Raw genomic sequence first — 27,737 nt, forward strand, 5'->3', positions numbered from 1 at the left:
AAACTTCTTCCCCAAGAACTATCATAATTGTGCAAAATAAATCTATACAATTTTGCATAAAGCACACAATATCTTCCATATGGTACTTGAAATAAGCATTTTGGGATATGTAAAAGTCTTAAAGCAACAACTGCAGAAGCGTTCCTTGACAAGCTAGAAAATCAGGTCTTTAATTTGGCATCTGTGACAGCATAACAATTATCTAACCATTTATTTTTAAACCAAAAAGCTGATCCTATGCATGTTTAGTCAAATGTAAGTCTTACTGAGTTCAGTTGGACTTGCTTATCTGTCTGAGGGTATAACTGCATAGTAATGCAGCCCAGTCCTATGCACCATTACTCAACGTCAGACCCACTGGAGTGCAAGTCCAATGGAAGGAATGGACTTTTACAGATGAATCTTTGCAGACAGATGGTTTGCTCTCTCAGCTTGAAACTCACTCTTCAGTTCTCATTGCTGCAATCCATTTCAGTTTCTCTACAACCCATTTTGCTTATATACCTAATTTGCTATATTCCCTACACTGGTTCTTGTACCTGTTATCAGACCATGGTTATTTCTTTTTATGTTAAACATCTTCATCCTTTAGCTTCTCATCAATGCACTGATACACTGATGAGAACAATGCACTGTTAATAATACTCTACCACCCTCTCATATGACACCCTCTCCCTCTCTTTCTCTCTCATGCACTGCTGCCCCCATCAACACCACTCCCTTCAAAATGTTTGAACAGCACCAGAAGATGTACTTCTTCTTCTGTTCCTTTAATCTCCATCTCTACTTCCCCTTCTTTTCTTGCAAGCCCTTCCCTTTTCCTCAGGGATTTGCATTTTTTGAGGGTTTTTTAAAGTTGTAAGTCTACTTCGTTATTGTACAGCACTTGGTACTGATATGCTTTAAAACTAATTATTACCCAGTTATTACCAACTATAATATAGCCATCCTCTCCCAACTCTCTACTCCACCCTCTGTCTGTAGAATGTGTCAGTGCAAGAACAAACATGTCCAACTATAATTCACTTATACACAACAGAAAGTGCTCTATAGGTGATGAGGTAACAGTCACCAAAGATGATCTCTGTTTTGAAGATGCAAAGAAGGCCCAAAAGAATAAGAAAAGCGAAGAGCATCCATCTATGAATGAGACCAGGGAGAGGAAGCAAGGTTCAATGAACTTCAGCAAGGCCTTGCAGAGCTGAATCAGTTAGACTGGGGGGATATTAAGATTATGTTAATAAAATTAGTTATTTAAAAATTATTAATACAATTAAAAGTAATGCAACATATTTTTTTCTTTCTATAGGCTGTTTAGCTTCAGAGTCTAACATAGGAGAGCTACATTTAAACATGTACCTACATGTGAAATGTATGCCCTAAACTATTGCATCAACCTCCCATACTCTTCTGCCACCTGTGAGAGTCCCATCCCTAATTCCTACTAGGGTTCCTTGGCCTTTTAACAACTGAATATCAGACAGAACAGAGATAGCTTCTGCACCACCAATACAATGACAGGAAAAAAGATTCACCTGTTGTATTTCTCCCTGTCAGACAGCAATTAACAGCCACAGGGAGTTAAACCAGAGGTGGGGTGGGGTGACAGGATGCAAAAGACAAAAATCACAGCCCCCATCTCGACCCTTAAGCTTCCTCATGCCAGCCTCTCCCCAACCTTTAAGCCAATGTCTACAGAGAAGAGATCTGAACCCACAGAAACTAGCAGACAAGGCGAAAACTTCCCTGTCAATCACACACCTATATAAGATCTATATTGTATATACAGCTATGATTAAGAACATCTTTATACCTTTGAGGTATAAAGGTATAAAGGCAGTTTTTCAACAAACTGCCCTCAAAGCAGTTTACATAAAAATAATCTCACACACACAAAAATGCATGCACAGAAAATGTTGTTTTTATATATTTATTTATTTATTACACACACTGGCTTACATTCCACACAGCCAGGTGCACACCCAAGGAGGATGCGATCTTGCTAGCTGCATGGGAGGCTCCGTGCATCCTAACCGCTGCATTCCAGCAGCTCCGACAGAGTCAAATTCCCATCATCCCCATAACACAGCCTCTATGCACTGTGAATCCCAGGCATTCGAGACAGAATCTCTCTTGGGTGCACAGCTAGCTACCTGATATGCAAACCAGTTTGGATCACATGTACCAGGGGTTCCTAAACGGTGGGCCTCCAGATGTTGCTGGACTACAACTCCCATCATCCCCAGACACAGTAAGCTGTAGCTGGGAGTGATGGGAGTTGTAGTCCAGCAACATCTGGAGGACCACCGGTCGGGAATCCCTGGTACATATATATAATACACGTGTTTATTAATATATACACACACTCTCACCTATGTTGCCTTCTATGGCGATCTTTTTGATTTTGTTCTCTGGCCGACTCCGCTTGGGTGGGGTTGCCATGGAAACCTCAGGGCCCGGTAAGGAAGACGACCGTGTGGGGGCGAAGCACCAAAAGACACGGAGAGCTAAAAGGGCAAAAAAAAAAAAAAGCGCTTCTTAAGCTTCGCGCTCAGCTGCTCCTGGGGTTCCCACTTACGGCCAACTCCCGCGCTCTCTTGCTCTCTGATTAGCTCTTTTGTTCTCTGGCGCGCGCGCCCGCCAATCTCTCTCTCTTCTCAGCCGGTGTTCGAATGTGGCGCGCCGCGCGCGGGTTTACAATTGGCTGCGGCGCGATGTGACGTTAGGGCGAGAGTCCCTCCCCCACGCAGCTGCCTCCCCCTTTCTGCCTCAGGGTGCCCCCCCTTCAGGTCTATTGTGATCCCATCCTTCCCCTCCCCTCCTCATTTTCCCTTCCTTGACCCTACAGGTGCCCAAGAGGGTCATAAACATTAGGTGAGGCACGTTCCGTCAAAGCTTGCCTTGTCTTTGTAAGGCAGAGAATAGAATGAAACCGGCCTCACTTACCTCAAAGGCGCCGATGCCGGCCTGAGTGAAAAAGGGAACGCTAATCACATACCGAGCAACAGATTGCAGTAGGCGGGGATAAAGGGTTGAGCTGCGAATGTATCCATCTGCGCGCGTTCGGCAGGCCGTAAAAAGAGTAGGGTTGCCACGGCAACCGACTGCTTCTAGGCCAAAACTGCATTTTCCCAGTCAGTTGCCAGAAAAAGATATTGTGATTTGTGAAGCCGCCGGGGGCGGATGGAGAGAGAGGTCTGCTATCTTTGGTATTAGTTATTCCTTTAAAATGCCTAGCCTAGGAGTCTTTACAGCCACTGTGAATGGTGGGAAAAGAAGCTGCATAGAGTGGAGAAGGACGTAGGAACAGCCCTGCTGGATCTGGCTTATCCAGTCCAGCATCCTGTTTCACATAGTGGCCCATTAGATGATGCCTCTGAGAAGTCCACAGGCAAGAGGTGAGGGCATGCCCTCTCTTATTGATGGAGGTGGTCTATAGCCACCAGACTAGTAGCCATTGATAGACCTGTCCTCCATGCATTTGTCCAAGCCCCTTTTAAGCAAGACGGAGGTGCTCATTGTGGGGGATCAGAATTTAAGGGATGTGTTAGATCTTCCTGTGCTGGATGAGGTTAAACTCCCCCAGAAGGAGCAGGTACGCAGCTTGGGAGTGCTCTTGGATCCAGACCTCTCCATGGTATCTCCGGTGGAGGCTGTGGCCAGGAGCGCTTTCTATCAGCTACAGTTGATTTGACAGCTGCGTCCATTCCTTGAAGAGAAAGATCTCAAAACAGTGGTGCATCAGCTGGTAACCTCCAGACTCTACTATTGCAATGCGCTCTACGTGGGGCTGCCTTTGTACATAGTTCAGAAACGAGTTAGTTCAAAATGCCTGTCTTAAAACAGCTGCACTGGCTGGCTGCAGATATGTTTCCGGGCGAAAAACAAAATGCTGGTTATTACCTTTAAAGCTCATGGCTTGGGTTCTGGTTACCTTAGAGAGCGCCTTCTCTAACCTTAGTTACCTTAAAGAGATCCCCATCTCTCATTGAGATCATCTGGAGAGGTCCGCCTCCAGTTACCACCAGTACATCTGGTGGCAACTCGGAACCGGGCCTTTTCTGTAGCTGCTTTTCTGTAGCTTCTGTGTATGGAATGCACTCCCGGCAGATATCCACAGTTTAGGCTCGCTGTCGGACTTTAAGAGAGCCCTAAAAACTTATTTGTTTGGCCTGGCCTTCCAAGGCTTGTAAAGTGTTGTTGGTGTTTTTTAAAAAAAGTATTTAAAATGGTTTTAATTGTTTTTGAATTGTTTTTATATTGTTTTTAGTACTGTGTTTTGAATTGTGTGTTTTTATGTCTTTTTAAAAGTTGTTGCACACCACCCAGAGCCTCTGGATGGGGCAGTTTATAAATGTAAGTAAGTAATAAATAAATAAATAAAATGCCATCCATGCTAGTGGCCATCACCATCCCATGGCAAAGAATCTTCTATATATTTAATTCTCTTAGGCTCACCCATCGCTCTGGGGGAGCGCGGGGGGTGGAGAGAGAAGCGGTGGCCCGGCAAATGGCCGGCCATGGGGGGTGGGGCGGGGAGAAGACAGCTGATGGGTGGCCACGAATGGCAGCCACTAATGGCAGGTGGGCCTGGCAGGCAGGCAGCCACGGCCAAGGCGAGGCTGTAACCTCCCACCAGAGCGACTGCAACCGGGGAGCGGCTGGAGTGGCTGCAGAGGCCGTGACCGGGCCCAGTAGATGGGCGGCCACTTCGACCAGAGCAGCAAATGGTGGGCGGCCAAAGCCGGGGGAGCGGGCAGGGAGAAGCAGTGGCCCAGTGAATGACTGGCCGCTGCGGGGGGGCAGGGAGAAGACAGCTGATGGGTAGCTGCGAATGGCAGGTGGGCCTGGCAGGTGTGCAGTCACCACCAATGGGTGGCCAGCCGGAGCGGCACGACTGGGCCCAGCAGGTGGTCGCCATGACCAGAGCAACAAATGGGCGGCCGAAGCAGCTGCAAATGGTTGGTGGGCCCAGCAGGTGGGCAGACGCAGCGGCTGTGGGTGGGGAGAGAAGAGGGGCGTCTGGGAAGGATCAGGGGGGCAAACAAAACAGTGGTCGGGTGCGGCAACTCGGGGTGCATATGCTGTGTGCCGGATCACCTAGTACCATATATTAATTCTAAGAACATAAGAAGATTCTCCCTTTGATGCAACTTATGTTAGGCAAGTATCCATGCGATTTTGAGCTGCATTATCAAGATAAATTTTCTGTCAGAGAAAGGCCCTCTGCCTTTGTTTTTTGCATTTCACTTTTGCCTGCTGTAATTAAGCTAAATAATGGGTAATGAAAATAAACAGTAATAATGTGAAAGGTACACTACACTGCACATAGGCAGAGACACTCAGTTTGAGGTGCCATAATTTTTGAAAACAAAATTGGAAAGGCAGTGGATATTGATCCTGTTGGGCTCGAGCCCAACACCCCCCTTTATTAATATTATTATTATCTATATATTTATTTCTTGTAGACGGGCCATGCGCGGCGATGTGGTAGGAAGGAAGCGATTGGCTGAGTTTGCAAGCAGAAGCATCTGATTGGGCAGCGGGGATTCCATATGCAGATAGGGAGAAGAAGCCTGTGAGAGCAGAAGCACCATGGTGATTGGGCAGTGGGGATTCCCTATGCAGATAAGGAGAAGGGGCCTGTGATGGTTAAGGACAGTTGGAATGCAGCTGTTACTGGTCAGAAGCAGGCGCGTAACAATGATAGGGCAAGGGGAGACAGTTTTCTGGGGGCCCCACTGCCTGGAGGGGCCCCCCAGAGGCACCTCATGTGACTCCCCATTGCCCCCTGCCCAGCCCCATAGCCTCTCAGCCACTTGCCCTCTTCGCCGTCTCTCCTGCTTGTTCTGCTGGCCCGCAATCGAAGCAGCAGGCAAGCTGCAAAGAGCTCCTTTTCTCCCGCCTCTCAGCTGATCGGCGGGTGGGCGGGGCTTCCACAGAGGCCTCCGTGTAGGCCTCCGTGAAGCCTGAACTCGAGTAGGGCCCAAGCCAGCCAGGAAGGAGGAGGCAGCCAGAGTGTTCTCTGCAGCAGAAGACCCCTTGCTGCCCTGCTCAACCCAGACCAGCATTTGCCAGGTAGAGTGTGAACTCCTTTTTGTGGTTACCTTTCCCGCCCCCGCCCCCCATATATAGGGATCTGCTTGCCATAGGGCTTGGATATGGGGGGGGAGGGACCGAGAAGTCTCTGAATATTTATTTTGAAACAGCTTGGAAAATTTGCTGACTTAAAAAAAACTATCTAAAAAGTCCTATAAGTGGCTTGTTTCATGGCAGAAAATTGCAAAAACTTCTGGAACAGTATTTTATTAATTTTATTTATTCATTTATTCATTTATAAATGCACTTATGTTCAAGTTGTTTTGCAACCCAGAAGGTCTGAGTGAGAACTGTGAAGCATGTGTGGTGCTTTTATTTTATTTTTCTTGCGTGTGAACTGCTCCCCAATAACTTGCAGGGACTTCAGGGTAAATCTGGCCAATATGTGAATGCAGCACCTCCATTCCAGAGGAGAGGTGTGTTAAAGGGCTTTAAAAGCCTCCTATGAAAAACCTCCTGCAATCAAACTTGACTGAATTTGTTCAGAATTCTGGGAAAACAAACATAGGTTCACCCTGCATGGTTGAAAGTCTCCTTTGCTAATCTGCAGCGAGGGGGCCATTTTAATCATTCGTCTTTCTAGTGTGTTCTAGGCATTAAAAGTAATACAAATGTATAGTACTCAATGTATATCACTATATATGTGACGTGTGCATGTGTGTATTCAGTGAAATGTATTTCCAGGCAGCATACTTATTTTGAAATATCAGACTTAAATCCTTGGGGGCCTGGGGTGTGCGGAGGCCCTGGACTTTGAGTGGTGGGGGCCCATTTTAAAATCTCGTCTCTGGGCCCACTCCAACCTTGCTACGCCCCTGGTCAGAAGATGTTCTGGATATAAAAGGATAGCAGGCAGCGGTCTGCAAAAAGACCGGTCGTGAGGGAGGAAAGAGCCCCTTCAGGAGAAGGAGGATGCTGTTGTGTGAATGAACAACATCTGTTAACTCAGGGAGGGAGGGAGAAAAAACATGAAGGGAGGGGGAAGGAAGAGTGGAGAAGAGCGAGTGGAGGAGAGAGAGAAAGAAAAAGAAGGGAGGAGGAAGAGAGACGGGCCTGAGCCTGTCAGCAGCCTGAGGGGAATGAGCGGCCATGGCAGCACTAGCAGCAAGGAAGGGTCCAGGCAACCACTACTGCTGTTTGGGGCTACTGAGACCATTGTCAGAGGGAGGCAGGCAGGCAAGGGATGGGCTTGGGCCTGTCAGCGGCCTGAGGGGAACGAGTGGCCATGGTGGTGGTAGCAGCGAGGAACGGCCCTGTCAAGCACTGCTGCTGCTCCTGGGGGGAGGACCTGGAGCGGGGCTCGGGTAGGGAGGTCTCTGGGGACAGGGGGCTGCAGTTTGGCCAATAGGCAGCAGCAATGCTGCAGCCATGACCAAGAAGGGTGAGGGAGATGGAAGCAACTAGATGGAGAAAAATCAGGAGTGCAGCTCAGGTGAGGGTGGGGAGATCTCTGAGGTGAGGGGAGCAATCAAGTACTAACGCGCAGGTGCTCCAGAGCGTGCAAGAGTTCCAGCATTGAAGCAGAGAGAAATAATGGAAGCGGTCAGGATGCAGAGGTGGAGGGCTGGCAGGCAAAGCCCCTCCGGTAGGGGTGTGCAAGGCTCCAAACCAGTCCGGACGGGCATGGGGGGGTTTTTTGTAGCTTTAAGGGCGGGGTGGTTGTACTCCCCCCCCCCGCCGCTCTTCTCCTTCCGGTGCTGTGGTTTTAGACAAAGATTCTGGGGCAGCAGCATTCCTCCCTGCCGCCCCTGGCCCCATCGTTAGCCTGCAAGTGCCGAAGTAAAGATCATGCATGCGCCCGTTCTGCCGCGCACGGCGGTGGCAGGTGCGCACACGCGGCAGAACGGGCGCATGCGTGATCTTTACTTCGGCACTTGCAGGCTAACGATGGGGCCAGGGGCAGCAGAGAGGAATGCTGCCGCCCAAGAATCTTTGTCTAAAACCACAGCGCCGGAGGGGAAAGAGAGGCGGTGGGGGGAAGTACCACCCCCCCACCCTTAAAGCTACAAACCCCCTCCATGCCGATCCGCCAGACCAGCCTGGAACCGGACCGGTTTGGAGGCCTCCGGCATGGCCTCCAAACCGGTTCGGGCACATCCCTATCCTCCGGCCAGAAGAGGTGGGTGGACAGTGGGCGAAGCCCCGCCGGCCAGGAAGAGGAGGCAGTGGCGGGGAGAAATGATGGCAGTGGTGAGGAGGTGGGCAGATGGTGGGCAAAGCCCTACCAGCCGGGAGGAGAAGGTGGGAGACAGTGGTGGGATGGCCTGGCCCTGGCCCGCCCACTGGGGAGAGTTGCGGGGGGGGGAGCGAGCGATCTGCCGGGGGGAGAGCGAGAGAGCAAGCGAGCTGCAGAGGGGGAGAGCGAGCTGCGGGGGATGTCACAGGCTCAGTACACAACTGCACAGATGCTCTGTGAGGGGTCAGCTAGTTATTATTTTACATTTTATATCCCGCTCTTCCTTCAAGGTTCCCAGAGCGATGTACTACTTAGGTTTCTCCTCACAACAACCCTGTGAAGTAGGTTAGCCTGAGAGAGAAGTGACTGGCCCAGAGTCACCCAGCTAGTATCATGGCTGAACGTGGATTTGAACTCGGGTCTCCCCGGTCCTAGTCCAGCACTCTAGCCACTACACCACGCTGGCTCCCCGCTGGCTCTTTATAGAGGTTAAGTACTGCACAGGATTTGAAAAAGCAAATGCTAATGAATGTTTGGTTCCAGAAGGATCTCCTTTAGACAAAGAGCATAGCAAACACCAAATACAATTGGAAGAAAGACTAGTGAAACAAAATGTGTGTAACTAAGCTTGGACAATAGGTTACTATGGCTATGTACCAGGCAACCAGACTGAGAATTAGTGGTGGTATCCAGGAAAACCCCTCCACAGGAGTGTATTTTATTTTAGAAACAAATTGTACAAAAGCTGTCTCACACACCAGTGGAAGTTGGAACAATGAAAGGACAAATTTTGCTACTGTCTATTGTGGGATCAAAAGTGCTTGAGCTATTGAATACACGGATGATGTGTATTCTTTATTACATTTATATTTCATTTTTCTTCCATGGAGTATAAGGTGGATAGTGTGGAGCTCCCAGGCAGTCACACTGCCCAGACCAAACTTGCTTAACTTTTGCAGTATGATGTGCATTTAATTACTTATTTAATTAATGTGCATTTATAAAATTTATTTAAACGATATCTATACTACCCAAAACGTGCATCTCTGGGCATTTAACAATTAAAATAATTTAAGATATCAAATCAATTAACAATAAAAATCATTTAAAACCCAATATTAAAACCATAAATCTACTTAAAAGCCAGGGTGAATAGATGTGTCTTCAGTGCCTCTTTAAAAGTTGCCAGAGATGGGGAGTCTCTTATTTCAACAAGGAGCGCATTTCAAAGTCCAGGGGCTGTAACGGAGAAGGCCCCTTCCCAAGTAGCCACCAAATGAGTTGACAGCAGCCGCAGATGAACCTGTCCAGATGATCTTAACAGATAATTTAATATTTGTACTTTTGTATTATAATTGTGCAGGTTTAATTATATTGTAAACCACTTTGAGATTATTTTAATGAAAAGTGGTATAGAAATTGAATAAATAATAATTAGGGGTTCTTATTCTGGGATCCAAGGAGTAGATGTGGAAAATTCAATATATAATTAAAGGTAGCCCCCAAAGGTGTAATTTATAACCAAATGCAACACATCCTTTACTTTTCTTGAATTATAAATGGGATAATACCCAAGAGTCTGTGGGGTCTGCAACCCCAACACAACAGTCCTTCAATGGGCTGTTGCTGATGTGTACCCTATATATTTTTGAGTGTTGAGAAAGGGTACCATCTTATTTTTCTGTGAAAACCACTTTGAGAACTTACGTTGTAAAGTACCATATAAATATGCCTAGTAGTCGTTGATGCAAAAAATGGTTAAGAACCTGTTTTAGATCATGTCCTCTTATCCTAGAACTCCAAATATACCAACCTTTGAACATGTCAAGCTAATAAATTAGATTTTGTCTACCTTTGGCAGTAACAAGCTCACCTAATACAAGTGATTATGTGATTGTTTAAGAACAGCTTTGCTGGATCAGGCCCAAGGCCTATCTAGTCCAGCATCCTGCTTCTTGCAGTGGCCCACTAGGTGCCAGTTTGTATGAGTCAGTTTCACAGGAAAGGCTGGTCTCCCCAGACAGGAACAGATGTGCCAGGGAAAGCTGGCATCACTATTCCACTCATCCAGAACACATTTTAAGGGATTAGCAACATAACTCTTTGAGTCGATTAATCCTGACAGTATGGCAACCGTATTTCTCTCCCAGGTTTGTTGGTTTTGTTTGTTTTGCTTTTGTAGCTTAAACACAAACGCTTTTGACTGACTTCCCATAAACCTGACTTTTTAGTGTCCTCCAAGAGAAGTCTGTCAAAATCAACTTTTTTTCAAAGATATTGCAAGCCCATTTTGTATGGGGGCTTTTTGTCAACTGCAAGATGCAAATAGATCTTGAGTTTTACTTAGTATTACTTTTATTTTTACTTAAACTTTATATTATGCTGGTGTCTTAGGCCAGAATTAGATGTGACAGTAACAGAGACATGTCCCCAACAGATGTAAAGCAGGGAGAACTTTGAACAAAGGAGTAGGGATGTGCCTGGTATGGAGCAGTCCGGACCGGCACCGAAGGGGGGCCTTTCTTTTAGGGCGGGGAGGGCTTGCTTACCCCTCCCGCCTCTTTGCTCCCTCCAGCGCCCGTATTTCACTGTGTAATTGGGGCGCTGGAAACCAGCCGCCCCTGCCCCCCCCCCGCGAGCAGATTAGGGCCAAAAGTAAGCTACTGCCACCGTCGGCCACCCTCCCTCCCTCCCAGCTGCCTGCCCAAGTCCTCACCGGATGGTGTTCCAAAAAAGAGAGGAGCTCGCAAACAGAGCTCCTCTCTCTGCAAAGTCTCGGCCCCAACTGGGGCCTTGGGCGCGCGCGCGCGCGCGCCACATAGGACACCTGGGAACTTCCGCCGGAGGCCCGGTCTACCCGCCGGCAGGGGACGAGGCCGGGTAGACCGGGCCTCCGGCGATCGGCGGGTAGACCGGGCCTCCGGCGATCGGCGGGTAGACCGGGCCTCCGGCGATCGGCGGGTAGACCGGGCCTCCGGCGATCGGCGGGTAGACCGGGCCTCCGGCGGAAGTTCCCAGGTGTCCTATGCGCCCCAGTTGGGGCTGAGACTTTGCCGAGAGAGGAGCTCTGTTCGCGAGCTCCTCTCTTTTTTGGAACACCATGCCGTGAGGACTTGGGCGGGTGGCTGGGTGGGAGGGAGGGAGGGCGACGGTGGCAGTAGCTTACTTTTGGCCCTAATCCGCTCATGGGGGGGGCGGCGGGGGCGGCTGGCTTCCAGCGCCCCAATTACATAGTGAAATACGGGTGCTGGAGGGAGCAAAGAGGCGGGAGGGGTAAGTAAGCCCTCCCGCCCTTAAAGGAAGACCCCCCCACCCGGACCCACCAGGTCCGAACCGGTCCGGACAGTTCGGAGGCCTTTCAAATGGCCTCCAGACCGGTTCGGACACACCCCTACAAATGAGCAGGGGGTAGAAAGGTACCAATAACTTCTTTGCTCATCCCACCTCTAACCACCCCTCCGCCAGGGCATTTATCTCCAGTTGAGCTTGTTTTCAGTCCAAGGGATCAACCAGAAGTAAAGCGGGGAGGGGTTGCAGAGGTGAAGCAGTAACTAAGAATTCACAGCGCCACCACCACTCTACTTCTGCCTTGCCCATCCCCATGTTTCAGCTGTTTGGTAAAACTCATATATGAAGAAATGGTTCTGCTGTTGAAACATCTTGTTCCACCCTTAATGTAGTATTCATGCATTGATGCAAAACTGGGACCTGTTTAGAATGTGTACATGTAATATTCATGCTTCATCTGGATGTGTTCTTCACATTTCCAGAGTTTTCATATCTCAGTTAACTTGCTTTGTTAAAACTATACTTCAATCCAACCAATGTGCTATTTTCTCCATCCATGTAATGCATAGTTATTTATAAATTGTATAAACAATTCTAATTTCTAAACCACTTTTTAGGAAGACCCTTAAGACACACCTATTTTCTTAGGCTTTTAACCATAATTAGTTTTAAACTGTTTTAATTGTTTTAATCCTATGAAATTGTTTTAAGTTTTTATTCTGTGAGACTGTTTTTGTTTTATATGTTTTAAATTGTGTAGACCGCCTAGAGACACAGATCAGTTGATATATACCTATGATAAATTAATAAATAATGCAATTATGTGATCTTGTGCATGAAGGTTTAAAAGGCCAAGTACATAGTTGAAAGCAAGTTAAATTTCTACAGAATGCTTGGGATTTTGTGCTCCAGCAGACTAGCATACCTACTCTTCCAGAATTTATTCCCAATAATCAAGTTAAATGTTTTTCAGTGAGCCTACTATGGACACATTCAGAGACAAATTTGTCCAAGCCTTCCTAAGTGCATTAGCACTGCTTTCCCTGATGCAACAATATCTAGCTAGTCATATGAATATCTGCTATTATTCTTCCCCAGCAGCAAGAAAAAAGTGAAATGTTTCATCACTTGCAGCCACAGACTGCTGTCTAACTCTGTAGTGGGAGCAGCAGCATGCAGTGGGCACTAGAGAGGACAGAGCCATATCGGAGCTGAATGAGACCAAAGAGGGGCTTTGTGCCTCGCTTGGCAGAACTGACTACAACCTTCTTGTGTAGTCTTGTCTCCTGCATTTTGAGCAGTTATGTCAACATTTCAGGGTCATGAGTTAATGAAATGGAAGGACAGCAGGTTCATTTTATTGCCATCAGATTTGCTTGCAATACAAATAATTCACAAATTCAAGTGAGGTAACTACACAAAGTAATTTGTATGTGGAATGCTCAGATGTGTACAATGTACAGATAGTGAAGTCCATCCAGGAATTAAAAACTGAATTAGGATGAGAAGGAAAAAAAGGCAATCATGGTCAAACATAGCTATTTATTTTTCTTCTTATAAACAGCATTCAGTTCCTTACTTAAAAAGCCTAGAATTTATATATTTTTTCATCCCATCACTTACAACAATCTGTATACATTATTTACATCTCTCCAATACACTGTGTTGCAGAATTTCAGACATTCAACTTTTTTTAAATCAAAAAGCTGTTTTCATTTAAAACAAGTATTGATCAATAATGAGTACAAACTGAAGTAATATTGGCACAGTCCGCTTACAGTACAGGTCTCTGTGTTGCATTTTATATTTTAAGCCTTTTTTTTCCTCCAGCTGCTTTGAAATATTTAAAGAAGCAGATGTGACTATTACAGTGTTGCATCTACAATACCTTTGCTCTGGTAAGCACACCCAGTGCCAAATTTTGGGGGTCTCTGGTAAGCTTATGCAAGAAGGCACATCCCAGACACAGCATAAAAATCAAGCAGGGAGCAAAGAGTTCAGTAAAGCACAAGATAAATTATACAATCAGCAGAATACAGGGGTAAAGCTGATCTTGGGCTGTACCACATCAAACTGCAAGTGGAGAGAGGTTGCATATCTGGATATATGCAAACAGATCAACAAATAAAAGTTAACTTGTCAAGGACATGAATGCAATCTGCTTTTGCAGGAGTTTCCCCAGCCCAGATTCAAACATGCTATACCTCAGAAAATTTAGTTTCAAGCGGTACAATCCAGGAAAATCTTTACTAGCTGATTCTGCTGGCTGTATAAAACTGGTCCTCACTCACACTGGAGACCAGCGGCCATGGCAGATGCACTCTGCATACCGCCCGTTCCTGTGTGCAAACTATGTCAGAAGTCAAGTACAAGCAACAGATCCTAGTGCTTTTCTAGGCTCTCTTCCCCTAAACTGCATTTAAGACCAAGCCAATCCATGGGAATTATGTGGGTCTGTCTGCAGTCCCCAGTGCCAGGACTACCATTAAGGAATACTTAAGCTTTCCCTCCACCGAGCTTCACATCAGTCAAAGGTATTTTATTCTTATGGCAATATTTAGCAACACAACATCTGCGAATAAATGTATCCAAAACATCATGGAACCAAATGACATTTCAAAAGACTTGTGTTCCCAAATGACTTAGTTATACATGTACAAAAATAATGAGTACAGTTTAGTGGCTATAAAAATTAATTTTTCCTAAAAATACAGTAATCTATGAAAAACTATTGAAAGGACAGTGGGGGGCGGGGAGAAGCCAAGCAAACAGAAAAAGAATTTTAAAATCTGAGTGACACTGCAATTTTAGAAGGGAGCTTATTTATTTATTTATTTTTAAAGGAGGAAACTATGTGTACAAATGACAGAAATAAAATAGTAACTAAACTTTTATATAAATGTTTAATATTTCTTCTAAAGTGGCTAGTGGTTCTAGCAATGCAGTCTAGAAAACCCAAATAGAGGTTACCCATTAAAAGAAATGCAATACAAAAAGAAAATTAACGCATTAAGCAATGTGGAAATTTTGCAGTTGAAAAATTGGCAGATCTACCTTCATGTTATGATTCAACAATATTAATATGAAAGCTGGCATTTTACCTATAATATAGTATTCCAGGAAGTAAAATGTTGATTGGTTGAAGAGCTTTCCAAAACAAAACATTTTTATTAAAAACGTCGTATGGCAATCAAAGGCAAGGGCTTAAAGAAGAGAAAGGAAACAATCTGAAAGATAGGAAAAGTCAATAGCAGCAAATAGGCCTTTTGCCTGTGAAGAAGGTTCCAGAGAGATTTCAGTTTCAAAATATTGACAGAGCCTCCATTTCTATCTTAAGGTAACTGCAAATATTCAGAGTTCTACATTGCATAGTAAGCAGTAAAAGAAAATTTAACTATTTGTCCTTTTGAAAGTTGTTCTCTCTAAAGCCATTATATTAACAGCAGAATGTGGGGCTTTTAAATATTTGCACAATTATCATGGATCCCTGACATGAATATGCGAAGTAGACATACATTTTCTGAGGCCAGAAGTTAAAAAAAATTTCCCCAACTATGTAAACCCTCTGTATCAAATTAATCACTAGCCTAAGAAAGCACAACACGACTGGTTTCAATGGATTTGCACCTGTTCTTATGACTGCCATCAGTTTTGCTCAGGCTTATCTAATGGAGGTAGCTTACCTCTTGAAGTTAGCAAAATCAACCAGTATGAGACAGCACACTGGTAGCTGGAATAATGGCAAAACTGTTCAGACTCTTTTGAAGTTCTAAGGCTCTTCCTTCACAGTAGAAGGAAATAGTGTTAATAAATGGCTGGCTGCGACTAGAAAGGTAGCCTGTTCCCAATATTTATACCAGGTTCTGAATATCCAATGTTTAATATCAAAAAGCAATCCAGAATCTAGAAGAATATCCCTTTTAAGATTACAATCCAGATCTATACTGCAACTTTTTTTTTGTTCTCTTGCAGTGTTCAATTTTCAATACCCTTATTCAGCTGAAAAATTCAAGGACTTTTTGGATTAGCATTTTAATACACCCTTCTTAAAACAATAAATTTTGGAGCCTCAAGGCCACTGAAGAAAATACACACTAGGAGTCCCTAATGTAATATTAAAAAAGGGATACCCATTTCTAAACACTGTGCTAATATCTTCAATGTTTTTGACTTCAAGTTTAATGCAATCAACAGGAGGTTAACCAACAGCACTCTCAGGCAGTGATCTCCAAACTTATTATCTGACTTTGGTCAGCAATGAACACAAATCAAAGTTCTTGCTAACTGTTTTTCCCCAATTAACATTTGATGCATAATACATTCTGTTCATATCCATATAAGAGATTTGTCATAGTCCCTAGAAGAATGTGCTCTCAAGACCCAAAATTATTTAATGCAAATATTATGGCCAAAGTACTATCTACAACCCTAACACAAAAGAGTTTATTCAAGAATGTTTCTATGGGTGACTTGGGGGTGGATGGGTGGGGAGTCATGCCCTAGAAGATAATGAAAGAGGGAGGGGAAGTTTTAAGCAGGAACTGTTCTTACAGACTGCTGTCTGTATATCTTGACTTGAGAAATATTGATCCTCAAACATGTATTAGAATTTCCAATTTCAGGATTGTAAACCTGACCTCTAAAAATCAAGTTTGGACAAAACCAGCATATGAAAACAGTGTCACATGCACATTTGAAATATGAGGACTGTACAAGTCAGTAAAGGGTGATTTCCACATTTGGAAATTCCAGCCCATATCACCAGAAGGCATCAGAACATGGGGCAAGTGCCCTGAGCAATGCAGTAGTGGTGGCCCTTTAACTGCCCACCCAGCACTAGTGCGGGGGCAGATGGGTGGCACCGTGAATTTTGGGAACTTCCAGGAGGACAGGCAGGCTGTTGGGAGGACGCATGGGCTTCTGGGTCTGCTAGGTCTGCTCTGAGGCATCAGAACTCAGAAGCCTGTGCATCCTCCCAGCAGCCACGTGGGCTTGCCAGCTCCTAAAACACTATGCACTGCCTAGCTGCCCACGCACCAGTGCTGGGTGGGCAGTTAAAGGAGCCCCACTACTACTGCATTACCCATGGCATTTGCCCCGCATTCTGATGCCTTCTGGTGGTGGGGGCTGGGATTTTTGACATCAGAAATTCCCTTTTACCAACTGCATGGTCCTATTAAATAGCACCCAAATTACTGATGATTAATTTTGCTGTGTCTGCATGCAGAACTGCAATTCTGCATGCACCAGCTTACAGTCATCAAGGGGCTACCAAATTATCAAGGTCAAGAGCATAAATTAAGCAGAGCTAGGTAATGCGATCATGGCATTTATTGCAATTCCTGCCACTTTTTTGACTTATGAGTTACAAATAGCTCAAGACCGCTTCACAAGCTGCAGACTATGATGTACACCTGCTAAAGATGTAATACTTAAAGCATTACCTGTATGTAATCTTATGTGCACTGCAAAAAAACATACTATGAGAAGCTATGGTTTACACCAGATTTTTAAAAAGGTAATGCATGCACCTGAAACATTATGGTATTAATCCCCCGGTCCATCACAGGGGTGTACAATATATGTCTAACATGTAGTCATTAAGACACTGATGTGTGAAATGGTCTTCGGATCAACTTCATCCAAGGATGGACCTTTCCAGCCTACATAGTCCAACTCATGTTTTTCAATCATGTGAAATTCAAGCTGTACAAACTATGATCCAAGAACAGCTGAAAGGTAGGAGATTTCAACAAGAAAAATAGACAACAACATTTTGGGCTCAACACCTAAATACTCAGGAAAGCAGCAAGATTCAGATGTCCAGGAATGATCTGTTTGTATATTGAACTGTGAAAAAAACCTGACACAGATACTTGTATATGGGAATTATGGAGAAGGTTCATAATCTGAATTTCTCAGGATGAAAAGTCCCAAGGTTCTCAACATTCAACCCTGAATGTCTCTGAACAAAGGTTTATAAATTGCTTGGTAATGGTGGCTTAGATGCCTAGTTATACAATACTGGTTCTTTTCCTAATTTAAAAGAGAAGGGAGGGGAGCGTGGAAGCAAGAGGAAGATGACAAAGTTACATAAAAATTAGTGTAACTAAAATTAAACCTACATTTAAATGCACACACAAAAAGTTCCCACTGTACTCTGTTCCATGCAAACAACACTGCTGCATTTAGTCACTGTAGCATGGTACATCTGCGATTGCAAAGGGACTGTGTACTCGCGAGGCATCGAATGGCAAGAAGACCACAGAACAACAGACCTCTGAGGCCGTTTATCCTGTTGAACTGCCAAGGAACCCATGCTCTAAGTGGGCCTCCTACACCTTACATTAAAAAGAAGGATTTTAAGCAAATGGTTCCCTGTTAATAACACTGCTGTTCCCCGTGGCTGACTGTCCCATTTGTTTTCACTTGATCTCCTGCAAGACGGCTGCTTTACTGGGTGGGAAATCTTACAGGATAGCTTGAGCTGCACAGACCATCAAAATAATTATACTACTCGATCTAAATGAAAGCTAACATTTGGAGCACAAATATAAACTGCAAAGAAGAAAGTGGTCAACCCTATCCTTGGTCCTCCCCGATGCAAGACTTACGAGTTGGGCTTGCTGAGCAGGACAAAAGGCAGATCTAAAATGACAGCCTCTCTATTCTCCCCACCCCTGCTCCATAGCCCACATTCATCTCTAAAGGCATTGCTTTGTATTAAAAGCTGGAGATCACCGACAGAAGTTATGGCTTTGCTTTTTTCTTTTCTTTTTTTTTGCGTTTTACATATATTTATATATAACAAGTGTTAATAAATGTCCTGGGTAGCAGTTTGTGTTTTCAGCAATATTCTTTGTATGTGCTTTGTACCTCAGAAGCGAGTCTGCCAAGGCACTTAGAGAATTGTTAAGTCTCTTAAGGACTTTCTGAGAATGGGCTACAACTGGAAATGCAGAACCCATGCAACCAGCAGTGTCACATTTCCCAACAAGCATGTTTTTTTTCCTTTATAAACACTCGACATCAGCTAAAAAAATTACACAATTAACAATAACAAAAAGCCATTTACTGTGTGTGCCTCACTAAAAGACAAAAGTTCCTCTAATTAAAGCACAGAGAATGGATCTAGATTGCCCAAACAAAAAACAGAACAAGTTTTCTTTTGTTTCTAAAAACAGAACAAAGAAATTAAAAGTCTACAGTCCTCCAAACAATTGCTCAGGAGTCAGTCTCATTGATCTCAATGAGTGTGTAGAGGACTGTAGCCCAAATCCTGAACACACCACATGCCTGCTTAAAGAAACAAGTGATTTGCACAAATCCACTTCCGTTTATCTGTCCTTCGAAGTGAGTTTCTCAATCAGTTCTTGAAGTGGAGCAAGTTCTCTTCTGTCTATAAGATTAAATTCCTGTGGGAGGCAGAAATACAACCAAGTCAGTTGCATATTTTGCAGCACATTATTTAAATAAATAACGTTAAAATAATAAAGTTTATTATAATTGAAATTAACTGAAAGCAGAATTGTCCTATAGGCATTCAGAAATGATGGATTAAGGCAGGGATAAAACCAACCAACCTAGCATTTTAGAACGTAAACAAGGGCAATGCCTACCTAACCCAAGACTTAGCTATCCCTCTCTGAGATCAAGTGCACATAAACTCACTGTGGAGAAGATTTCAAACACACCAATGTTCCCTGAGCTGCTGCTGTTGCAGAGGTCAGAAGAGAACTAAGCAAGAAGGCACCCACATTTTGAGAGATGCACAGATGGCTAAGTCTCCTTGTTGGAAGGCAAGGCGATCAGCAGTCTAGAGCTCTAGAATGTTCCTGAAGCTGCACTATATAGTAGGGATGCGCATGAACTTGTTCGGCGTTCTATTCTTAGAACACCGAACTGGTTCGGAACCCCCGCGTTCAAACTGGTTTGAATGTGGGGGTGGGGACTTTAAGGATGGGGGAGGGTGACCTCCTCACCATGTGTCCCCCTCTGGCACTCTGTGGATCTGGCGGGGCAGCAGCATACCTCCTTGCTGCCCCATTGTTTTACTGACCAGAAGTGACTGAACCAGCACATCCCTACTATATAGGTGCAGAACACAAATGCACGACTCCACAGAGACTACAAAGAGTATAACTAATCTTTAATTCTAGATTGGTGGTCCAATGTTAGCAAGCACTACTAACAATGGAAAACTGCCAAGATTTATTACACTCTACATACTGTATATTATGAGACTCATTCCATCTCTTGTAGCACTCAGCATTGTAGAACAGCATTCTAGCATTACCAGAGAGAGAGAGAGGGAGAGAGAAATAGATTACTTGCAAAGAACCTGATTTTGCCTTACTTCCTTATTCTGATAATCATTTTTGCAAGTTCTCCACAATTTCAAGGCAATGTGCACAATGGCTGGTGTTTACACACATTCTCCCTTCAAATATATTAAGCAGAATACATACACAAGGCAAGATAAAGAAGTGCCACAGGAAGTAAAGTCCTAAGAATTTAAGCTTTCATTTCAAAAAAGCAAACCCATGGTTATGGAAAGTTACATGGCAGTGACTAGTTTCATCTATCCCTGCCTCCCTCTCTCCTCATAATGCCACCACTTCTTTGTGGGTGTTTATTTTGGATACATGCACACTTATTATATATTTACCTGATCTATATACCGCCCTTGCAAAAAAGGCTCACTTTCCTTTTTAAAGTGCAATTCTTTGGCATAGAATTTAACTGGAGATCGGGCACAGAATAAATGCCATACTAGCTACATTAAGATCCCAGTGAAAGAGAATTTCAAAGGTTTTGAACTGTTTTAAATTTATAGTTCTATTTATATTACTATATTTAAACTTTCTGAATTTTAATGTGTTTTTATCCATTATGCTTTTTAAGCTTTTTATGAATTTTAAATGTTTTATATTTTATATTATGTTTTGATTCTGTGCATAGCCTAGAGATTTCGATATTGGGCAGTATATATATTCAATAAACAAACAAACCACCTCTTTCATAAAAGCATGTCCCAAATAGATACCCATTTCATTGCTACACGTAGAAGAGTCTTTATTCCATCTTGCAAGGAAATATTAAATCAAAGCATCCCTGTGCTAATTTACCTGAACAAAAAAAATAAAGTGCTTGAAGGATGTGTTGAGATGTGCCTCTTCTTGCAACTGGATAACTGGATCAAAGTGCTGGTGGTAGATGTGAGCATAAACTCTGAAAAGACGCTTTAGGATGGTCTTAGCTACCGACATGAAGTTCTTTGGGAAAGGAACACCTAGAAATAAACAGGCCAAGCCTTCAAGTTGTAATACAGGTAAGCACAGCTATTATGATGTTCAAGGCTCATTCAGAAGGTGGCTTCCCAAGCTCTTGTTTCAGTGCTGCAGTGTGTAAGCAGGAAGGCAAGACACAACCTGCCGAAAGTAGGTGATTTCTGTTGAGGCACCACTACAGTGAGACACAGGAAGCCAGCCACAAGGTCTACAAAGTTTCTGTCTCTGGCAGGGACCAGCACATGGCCCATGGAAGAGCATCTTCTAAGAAGATTTTTTTCTTTACAAACCAAAAAGACAGTCAAAACCACCCAGTAAATTCTATAAGTGCTGGACATAAATTACACATCTCTGAATATCCAGTTCACATTGTCAGTGAGGCTCTGGCAAATTCACTTTTGAATTGGACACCACAATCTAGAAAGGGCACCACAATCTGGAATGAGCCAAACACATAAATGCAAGACAGTGGCAGCCATCTGTGTCATCTTCAACATGGACACTGCCATTGCAAGTAAAAATTTGTTCGTACTGAATGTTATTAAACATGCTCAATAAAAACTATGATAGCAGAAACAGTCTACAGATCTATCAGCCAAACCTTGAGAGTGCTCAAGGCCTCAAGATTAGAGTCTCAAATCTTATAGGAATCCAATCCTGTGCCTAGCAAAATTACAGATTTCTTAATAAAAAAAACATAGAAAAGAAAATCTGTTCATTATTGTCAGAAGGGATATGATACAGTCAGCCAAAGATACCAAGGCTGTCAAGTTATCAAGAAATTGATAAAGCCAAAGCAGACAAGCTTAATTTAACAACCATTTATTTAAACATTACCGAATAGGCAATGTTTTCAAGATTCAAGCTGTTTCTTGGAACAAAAGACTATCTTGCATTTATTTAAAATACGACATGTCAAAAACCATTATTTGAACAAAACAATGACAACAGTGTGTGTACATGAGCAATGATGCAATGCAAAGCCAGTACAGCAATCTCCCCCTAAGGAATACAATGGTTTCTTAACACTTTTTAGCTACTTGACAAGAGAACAGCAGTGATCAGATAAGATGGTATTTGCACTTTCCCTTATTACTACTTTTAAATGATAAATGTTCTGGTCTACACACCGAGTCTTTCTGATGCACAATTAAAATCAGACCTGTAAAAACCACCTGAGTTTAAATAACAGCTGCTTATGGTGGTTCTTTTTCAGAACCTTCTCTGGGTTTGCCTTGAGGTTAAAGCCGTATTTGTTTTTTCCATACCTGTAGAAGCAACACAGAATCATCCAGCCTTAAATACCAAGTCTATATTTTAAAATTACCTATTTTGGATGGAAATAGTGTTTCATCGTCCAGCTGATCCTGAACCCAGGTCATAAGGTAATCAATGTACTTTGGTGCTGAGCACTTGATTGGCTTCTTTATGTTTGTCCCATCTGCCCAGTGGTACTCGTATCTGAAATGAAAGACATCTCTTTAAATAAGCCCGGGTCTGTGTGCTCTAGACAAATGAAATTTTGTTTTCATTATTGTAGTGATAAGTCAGGCTTGAGGGAGGACTAGACCTCAATTAGAGTAACTGCTTTGAATATGGGCTTCTCCAAATAAGGAAGAAAGTCCAGGAGAATCAAATCCCTGTGGCCCAATCTAGAGTGAGGGGCAGGGTTTACTGGACAACAGCCTATAGAGAAGTAGGGGAGGGTGTGTGAAAGTTCAGTTCTTCTCTGAACGCCTATGACGGAGGTCTGATCAGCAACTACTGTAGGACAAAGGGAGTCTAACAACCTTAAGCTGGAAATCAACTGGGAGTTCTTACCTGGAAGTAAGGAGGAAGGATAGGGACAAGTTTAGCTAGACACATCAGGGAATTTATTCTTGTTTAAGTGTTTGGATCTGACTGTATGGTTCTTGCAGTTTCTGGGGAAGGGTTTTTACTTGCATGGTAGCAACAATTGTTGATGCCTCTATAGTCTTCCTTATCCAATTATTATCCTTGTTGTTGTTATTGTTGTTGTTAAAGAGTGTCACTTTTTATTGGGTCCTGCTCTAGTCACACACTCCTGAAGGCCTAAGACTGCTCAAGCCTTTCTTGTAAGGAGAGGTTTTCCACTTTACTCTCCCAGGATATTCCCTTGGAAGGGTGAATCTGCTCAAATTAAAAAAGCGGATGGTGGCAGCATACCCAGGACTCCTCAGAGCTAGGGATTTTATATTCCCACCCCCACTCTTTTGATAGTCACAATTATTCGTCTTTCCAAATCTTTTTATTGCATAGAATTAAAAGAAAACTAAATGACTTGACTTTCTTTATGTATGTATCCACGGTGGCCAGAATGTTTCCTATTATTGATCTTACAGCAGGATTTGATTTGAAATGCAGGTTGAGTAGATTAATGGTTTTTTTCCCCTTTCCTTTTAACTTTAAAGGTTTAAATTTGTGTTTTTTATTATTACTATAATTAGGGTAAACTTTATAGTTGTATTTTCATGAAGAGAGGTGCGCGGGAAGTCAATTTGTGTTTACTATGATTGTTATGGTTATTATTGTTAAAAATTAATAAAAATTGAATTTGCAAAAAAAAAAAAGAATTAAAAGAAAACGAAAAACTACAAATAAAGAGCAGACGTTTCGAAGTACAGACATCAACTTCAGTGTTCCATGTCTCACTGTTTAAAATCCACACTCTTATATCCCAGATACTCTCCCTAAATCTACTCTACCTGTTGGCTATCAGTTACATGCATAATATGGAAAGTAAATGTATCACTCAGGATGTGATCTTATATAAGAGATACATTGATGATATAATTATCATAACCAAACAAACAAGCAGATAAGGTATTTGATAGCATGAACAGGGGAGAGAGTATAAATTTGACGAAAGAAGCACCAGATAGTCAAGGGTGGTTACCCTTTCTGGAAACAGAAATTTGTCTAGGGAAGGATAACCTACATACTAAATGATACAGAAAACCAGCTAAAAACCCAGCTTTGATTATAAATACCAAATCAGCACACCCTTTAACAATCAAAGTCCAAATGGTGAAAAATATAGTTAAAAGAGCTGAAGTTTCATCTCAGTAACATAAGGGACAGACTATAGAAAAAGCTAGGAATCTTGCAGGAAAAAAATGGGTATAAATTCCCCTTAAGAAGAACAGGGGGATCCAAATGTGTGGCAGGTTTACCTGTGCTTAAGATCCCCTTTATTTCTAACAACTTTATTAGGCAGTGTCAGAAAAGTTTAAGAACACATGGATCAAGGCTAATGTAGTATGCACAACCACCAAGACTTTGAAACAGCAGTTAGTAAGATCCAGACTATACGATAAAAAGTGTGAAATTAAAGCCTGCCTAGTCCGCAAAAATGTGGGATGGATTTGCAAGCAAAAAAGAGTCATTTACAAAATCTCCTGTACAGAATGTGGTGAAAATTATATAGGGGAAACAGGATGACATTTGGTTACTAGATTCAAAGGACACCTAGCAGATGCCAAATATATAAATAGGGAAAGACCATAATCAGTTCATATGAAAAACAAACATAATGGAAAAACAATGCCTCTTAAAGTAAGCATCTTGGAGACTGAACAGTGTACTCTCAAAGGAAAAATAAGAGAAGCACTGTATTTAGACAAGTTATCTGGGGATCAATGGTAAGGAAGAATTGAAAGAAATCTTACAAGTATACAGGCTATTAAAGGGTAAGCAGTAATTTAGTTTACAACCCCCCCGCCACCCCCGCCATTTTTCTGTCAGAGTTAGTGTTAAATAGGCACTGTGAGTAATCAATTTCCACTTTCCCCTCCTCCCCCCACCGCCCTTTTTCCATGTGCTAAACAGGTGCCTGATTAGATTTAGGGAGAGTATCTGTGATAGAAGAGTGTGGATTTTAAATAGTGAGACATGGAACACTGAAGTTGATGTCTGTACGTCGAGACGTCTGTTCTTTATTTGTAGTTTTTAGCTTGCTTTTATTCTACGCAATAAAAAGGTCTAGAGAGAAGACTTTGGTGTCGATCCATTATGCATACTGTGTCACCAGTACATCAACTAGTTACAATTGTGTTTTTTTTTAAAATGGCCAGGATACTTTAGATGTACCCCAAGGGCTTGGGTTGCCCAGTGCGACTTCTGGCTTTTTTCCTTTTGAACCACAGACACACCCTTGCCCCACAAACTGCCATATCACAAACAGGTACCTCTAGTGCCTTTAGTTGCTGTCCCCTGAAAACTATTTGCAGCCCAGATCCCCTTCATCTAAGCCTCCCCTCTCAAATGCTACTGCTTACATTCTCATATGCCAGAACAGCTGCCTCTACATCCTGCCAGCCTCAACACCCTTGTTATCTAAACTCTCTTTTCCAGTGACCAAAGGCTACTAATTCTCTGTTCCACACCCTTCCTCCCTTACGTACAAATGCTGGCAAATAGAAAATGCCATACTCCATGATCCCTCTGCTGGCTAATTTAAACTTAACTGGAGAAAGGCTCATCTTGAGACATACAGTAGAAACTCCTGGTAACCATCCTCTTATCTGTTAAGGAGAGCAATTCCTTGCCCTGAAGAGGGTCCATTAATTTGTGTGAAATGTGCTATTGTAGCAGATTACCAGCCTTTGTCTTAGCGCAAGCCCACATGAGGGGAAGAAAAATGCTGAATCATCCCCTCTATTTTTTCCGAACAAAGGCTTCTCCCAAAACTTTCCTGTAATCTTGGTAGAATCTAGGCTGCCACCACCACCCAGTTATTGACAAGAGTTTAAATCTCCCCTGGGCATGGATGGAAATCCCAGGGATTTGCTACTAGAAAAGTAGCACCCACCAGGGATTTTCTAGTAGCAAAATCCCACCAGGGATTTGCTACTAGAAAAGTATACAAAAACCTTTCATGTTCAAACCTACACGTGGTGAGAAGACTGGTAGTTGCTGAATGTATGAGGTGTGTTGCACCAGAGAAAAATCCCCCTTTCCCTGGGTTAAAAATTCACTCAGAAAGGCTTCAAAAATGCAAAGAACAAAAAGAAAAAACTTTATTCAAAATACTACAGACAACTTCTGTCTGAGGCTCTCTCAGTTTTTAGTTACAAGTAAAAGCAATACTCAGCAGGTTACAAGAATGCTTCAAAAAGCACCCCAGATGATGTTGGGGCAGCACACTTTTAAAATAGTGGTTACCCAGTTGCAAAGACATGGATGTAAGAAAATACAAAAGCCCCTTAAAAGCTTACAAGCATCATAGAACAGTATCAGGGATATACAAAGTATGCAAAAGCAATATAAGTCCCTAATGCAATATCTAACTAACCAACTGTTCCCTAGGCTGAATCCCCCTTTCCTTGAGAACTCACCCACCATCTGATGAGAATCAAGCTTCCTGCAATCCTGTCTCTCAAGGATCTGCAGAGGTCCTTCCATGAGAGAAATCTCCAGGCTAGCTTTTGACCATGAGGGAGCAAAACTCCATTGATCCTCACTAAGCCTTTCCACCCATGCTTCCCTCACCTCCAGCCTAGCTTCTTCTAGCAAAGGAACCTTCTCTTCCCTCCTCATGGCTCTCTAGGTCCTACCCACCTGGTGTGCTGGTTGGCTGATCCCTGGAGTTCACCAGCCTGTCAGGACAGGGTTCACTTCCAGTTTACTCTTTAGGGGAGAGGAGGGTCTGGTCAGTGACTGATCACTACAGCTATAGATACTGTGGGTTGCATTGGGGACCCCAAATAGTCTATTCCCCAGCCCTATACCTGACAGCACAATTTCCTTTGTCCCACCATTGCCTCTGGTGAAACAGGTTTTTGAAGCAGCGTATCATGCTAAAAGCCAAATCATACTGAAGTAGACCCATGATTCAATTGTCAGTGTAGCCAGAAATCCAGCATCCAAACTGAAATCACTCTCTGTGGTTCAAAAGCCAAACTCTGTAGTACTTATTGAAATGTATTACATGTCACACAATCGTAGACATTCAAAGCTCCACATCTCTGTGCCTATGTCCTATTTTATGCCTATTTTCAGCATAATGTTTGACTCTTTTTCCTCATTGCAGACATAATGCTTTACCATGGTTAATGCTAACCTGGTTAGGAGTCCAAACATACACTGAAACCATGGTTTAGCTTACAATGCTAAGATCTGCCCCTAAGGTGTGTACAGAGAGACACCGACAAAACATGTTTGTCACTTAGCAAGCAGAAAGGGTTGAGAGACAGGGGAACTTCCTTGAGGTCAGATTCTATACATTTTGGAAATAAATTCCAAATAAAATTTGAGTTCAATGTGGCTTAAGTGTTATAGGGCTGCACCTGAACTATAGTTTACAAACCCATTTCAAACCAGTTTCATATCTTGGTTTGTAGCTTATTAACCACAGTTTATAACAAAATACTTATCCATGGTTCAGAAAGACAACCTATGATCAAGGGTTAGGTCTGCAGTGCACTGGGTCTCTGAATATCTGGCCAAATATAGACAGCTCCTTAATGACAGGTGCAAAATTCTACTGATGCAAAGAGAGGCAGCCACTGACTTGTGGTCTCAGTACCAGAACGGTGAGGTGACATTATTATTCTGCTTTGTAACAACATCTGTGAGGAGGAGTTGTTTTTTTAAAAAAATCCATATAGCTGTAGCCTCCTTAAATTATAATGACAGCATTTTTGTTCTTCAGGGACCTAGAAAAGCCAGTGTTTTGCATCAAGCAAAACGCATCTAAATATTTTGGATTAAACCAATAATCAAGCTATAATTGATAAATCTAACTAGAAAATGGAGATGACAGTAAGCCTGTAGCATGCTTTTGGAAAAACTTCATCAGAATAAAGAGGAAGTGGTAACAGAAAATAAAACCTTGCATCGACATACAGATCTTTTTGTTTAAT

General features: G+C 43.1%; 2 protein-coding genes across 5 annotated transcripts in view; both read right to left on the reverse strand.

Annotated features, from left to right (window-relative positions):
* DCK (deoxycytidine kinase) overlaps positions 1–3,015 on the reverse strand; it is a 29,333-nt gene extending 26,318 nt beyond the window's left edge. Inside the window, exons 1-2 of one of the 3 annotated variants that reach the window (XM_053258429.1) lie at positions 2,947–3,015; positions 2,373–2,507 (exon numbers count right to left, since the gene is read on the reverse strand). In XM_053258429.1, the coding sequence (XP_053114404.1) occupies positions 2,373–2,442 (70 nt within the window). In that variant the 5' untranslated portion in view covers positions 2,443–2,507; positions 2,947–3,015. Of the gene's footprint in view, positions 1–2,372; positions 2,733–2,946 lie in introns of those variants that run through there. The other 2 variants (XR_008309219.1, XM_053258428.1) reach the window with 2 other exon arrangements.
* Positions 3,016–12,899: 9,884 nt separating this feature from the next.
* Positions 12,900–27,737, reverse strand: part of MOB1B (MOB kinase activator 1B) — a 61,437-nt gene continuing 46,599 nt past the window's right edge. For both annotated transcript variants that reach the window (XM_053252177.1, XM_053252178.1), the window contains exons 4-6: positions 22,181–22,314; positions 20,692–20,855; positions 12,900–18,978 (exon numbers count right to left, since the gene is read on the reverse strand). In XM_053252177.1, coding sequence (XP_053108152.1) covers positions 18,901–18,978; positions 20,692–20,855; positions 22,181–22,314 — 376 coding nt within the window. In that variant the 3' untranslated portion in view covers positions 12,900–18,900. The remainder of the gene's footprint in view (positions 18,979–20,691; positions 20,856–22,180; positions 22,315–27,737) is intronic.

The sequence above is a fragment of the Hemicordylus capensis genome, chromosome 5, assembly GCF_027244095.1.
Source record: "Hemicordylus capensis ecotype Gifberg chromosome 5, rHemCap1.1.pri, whole genome shotgun sequence".
Lineage (NCBI taxonomy): Eukaryota > Metazoa > Chordata > Lepidosauria > Squamata > Cordylidae > Hemicordylus > Hemicordylus capensis.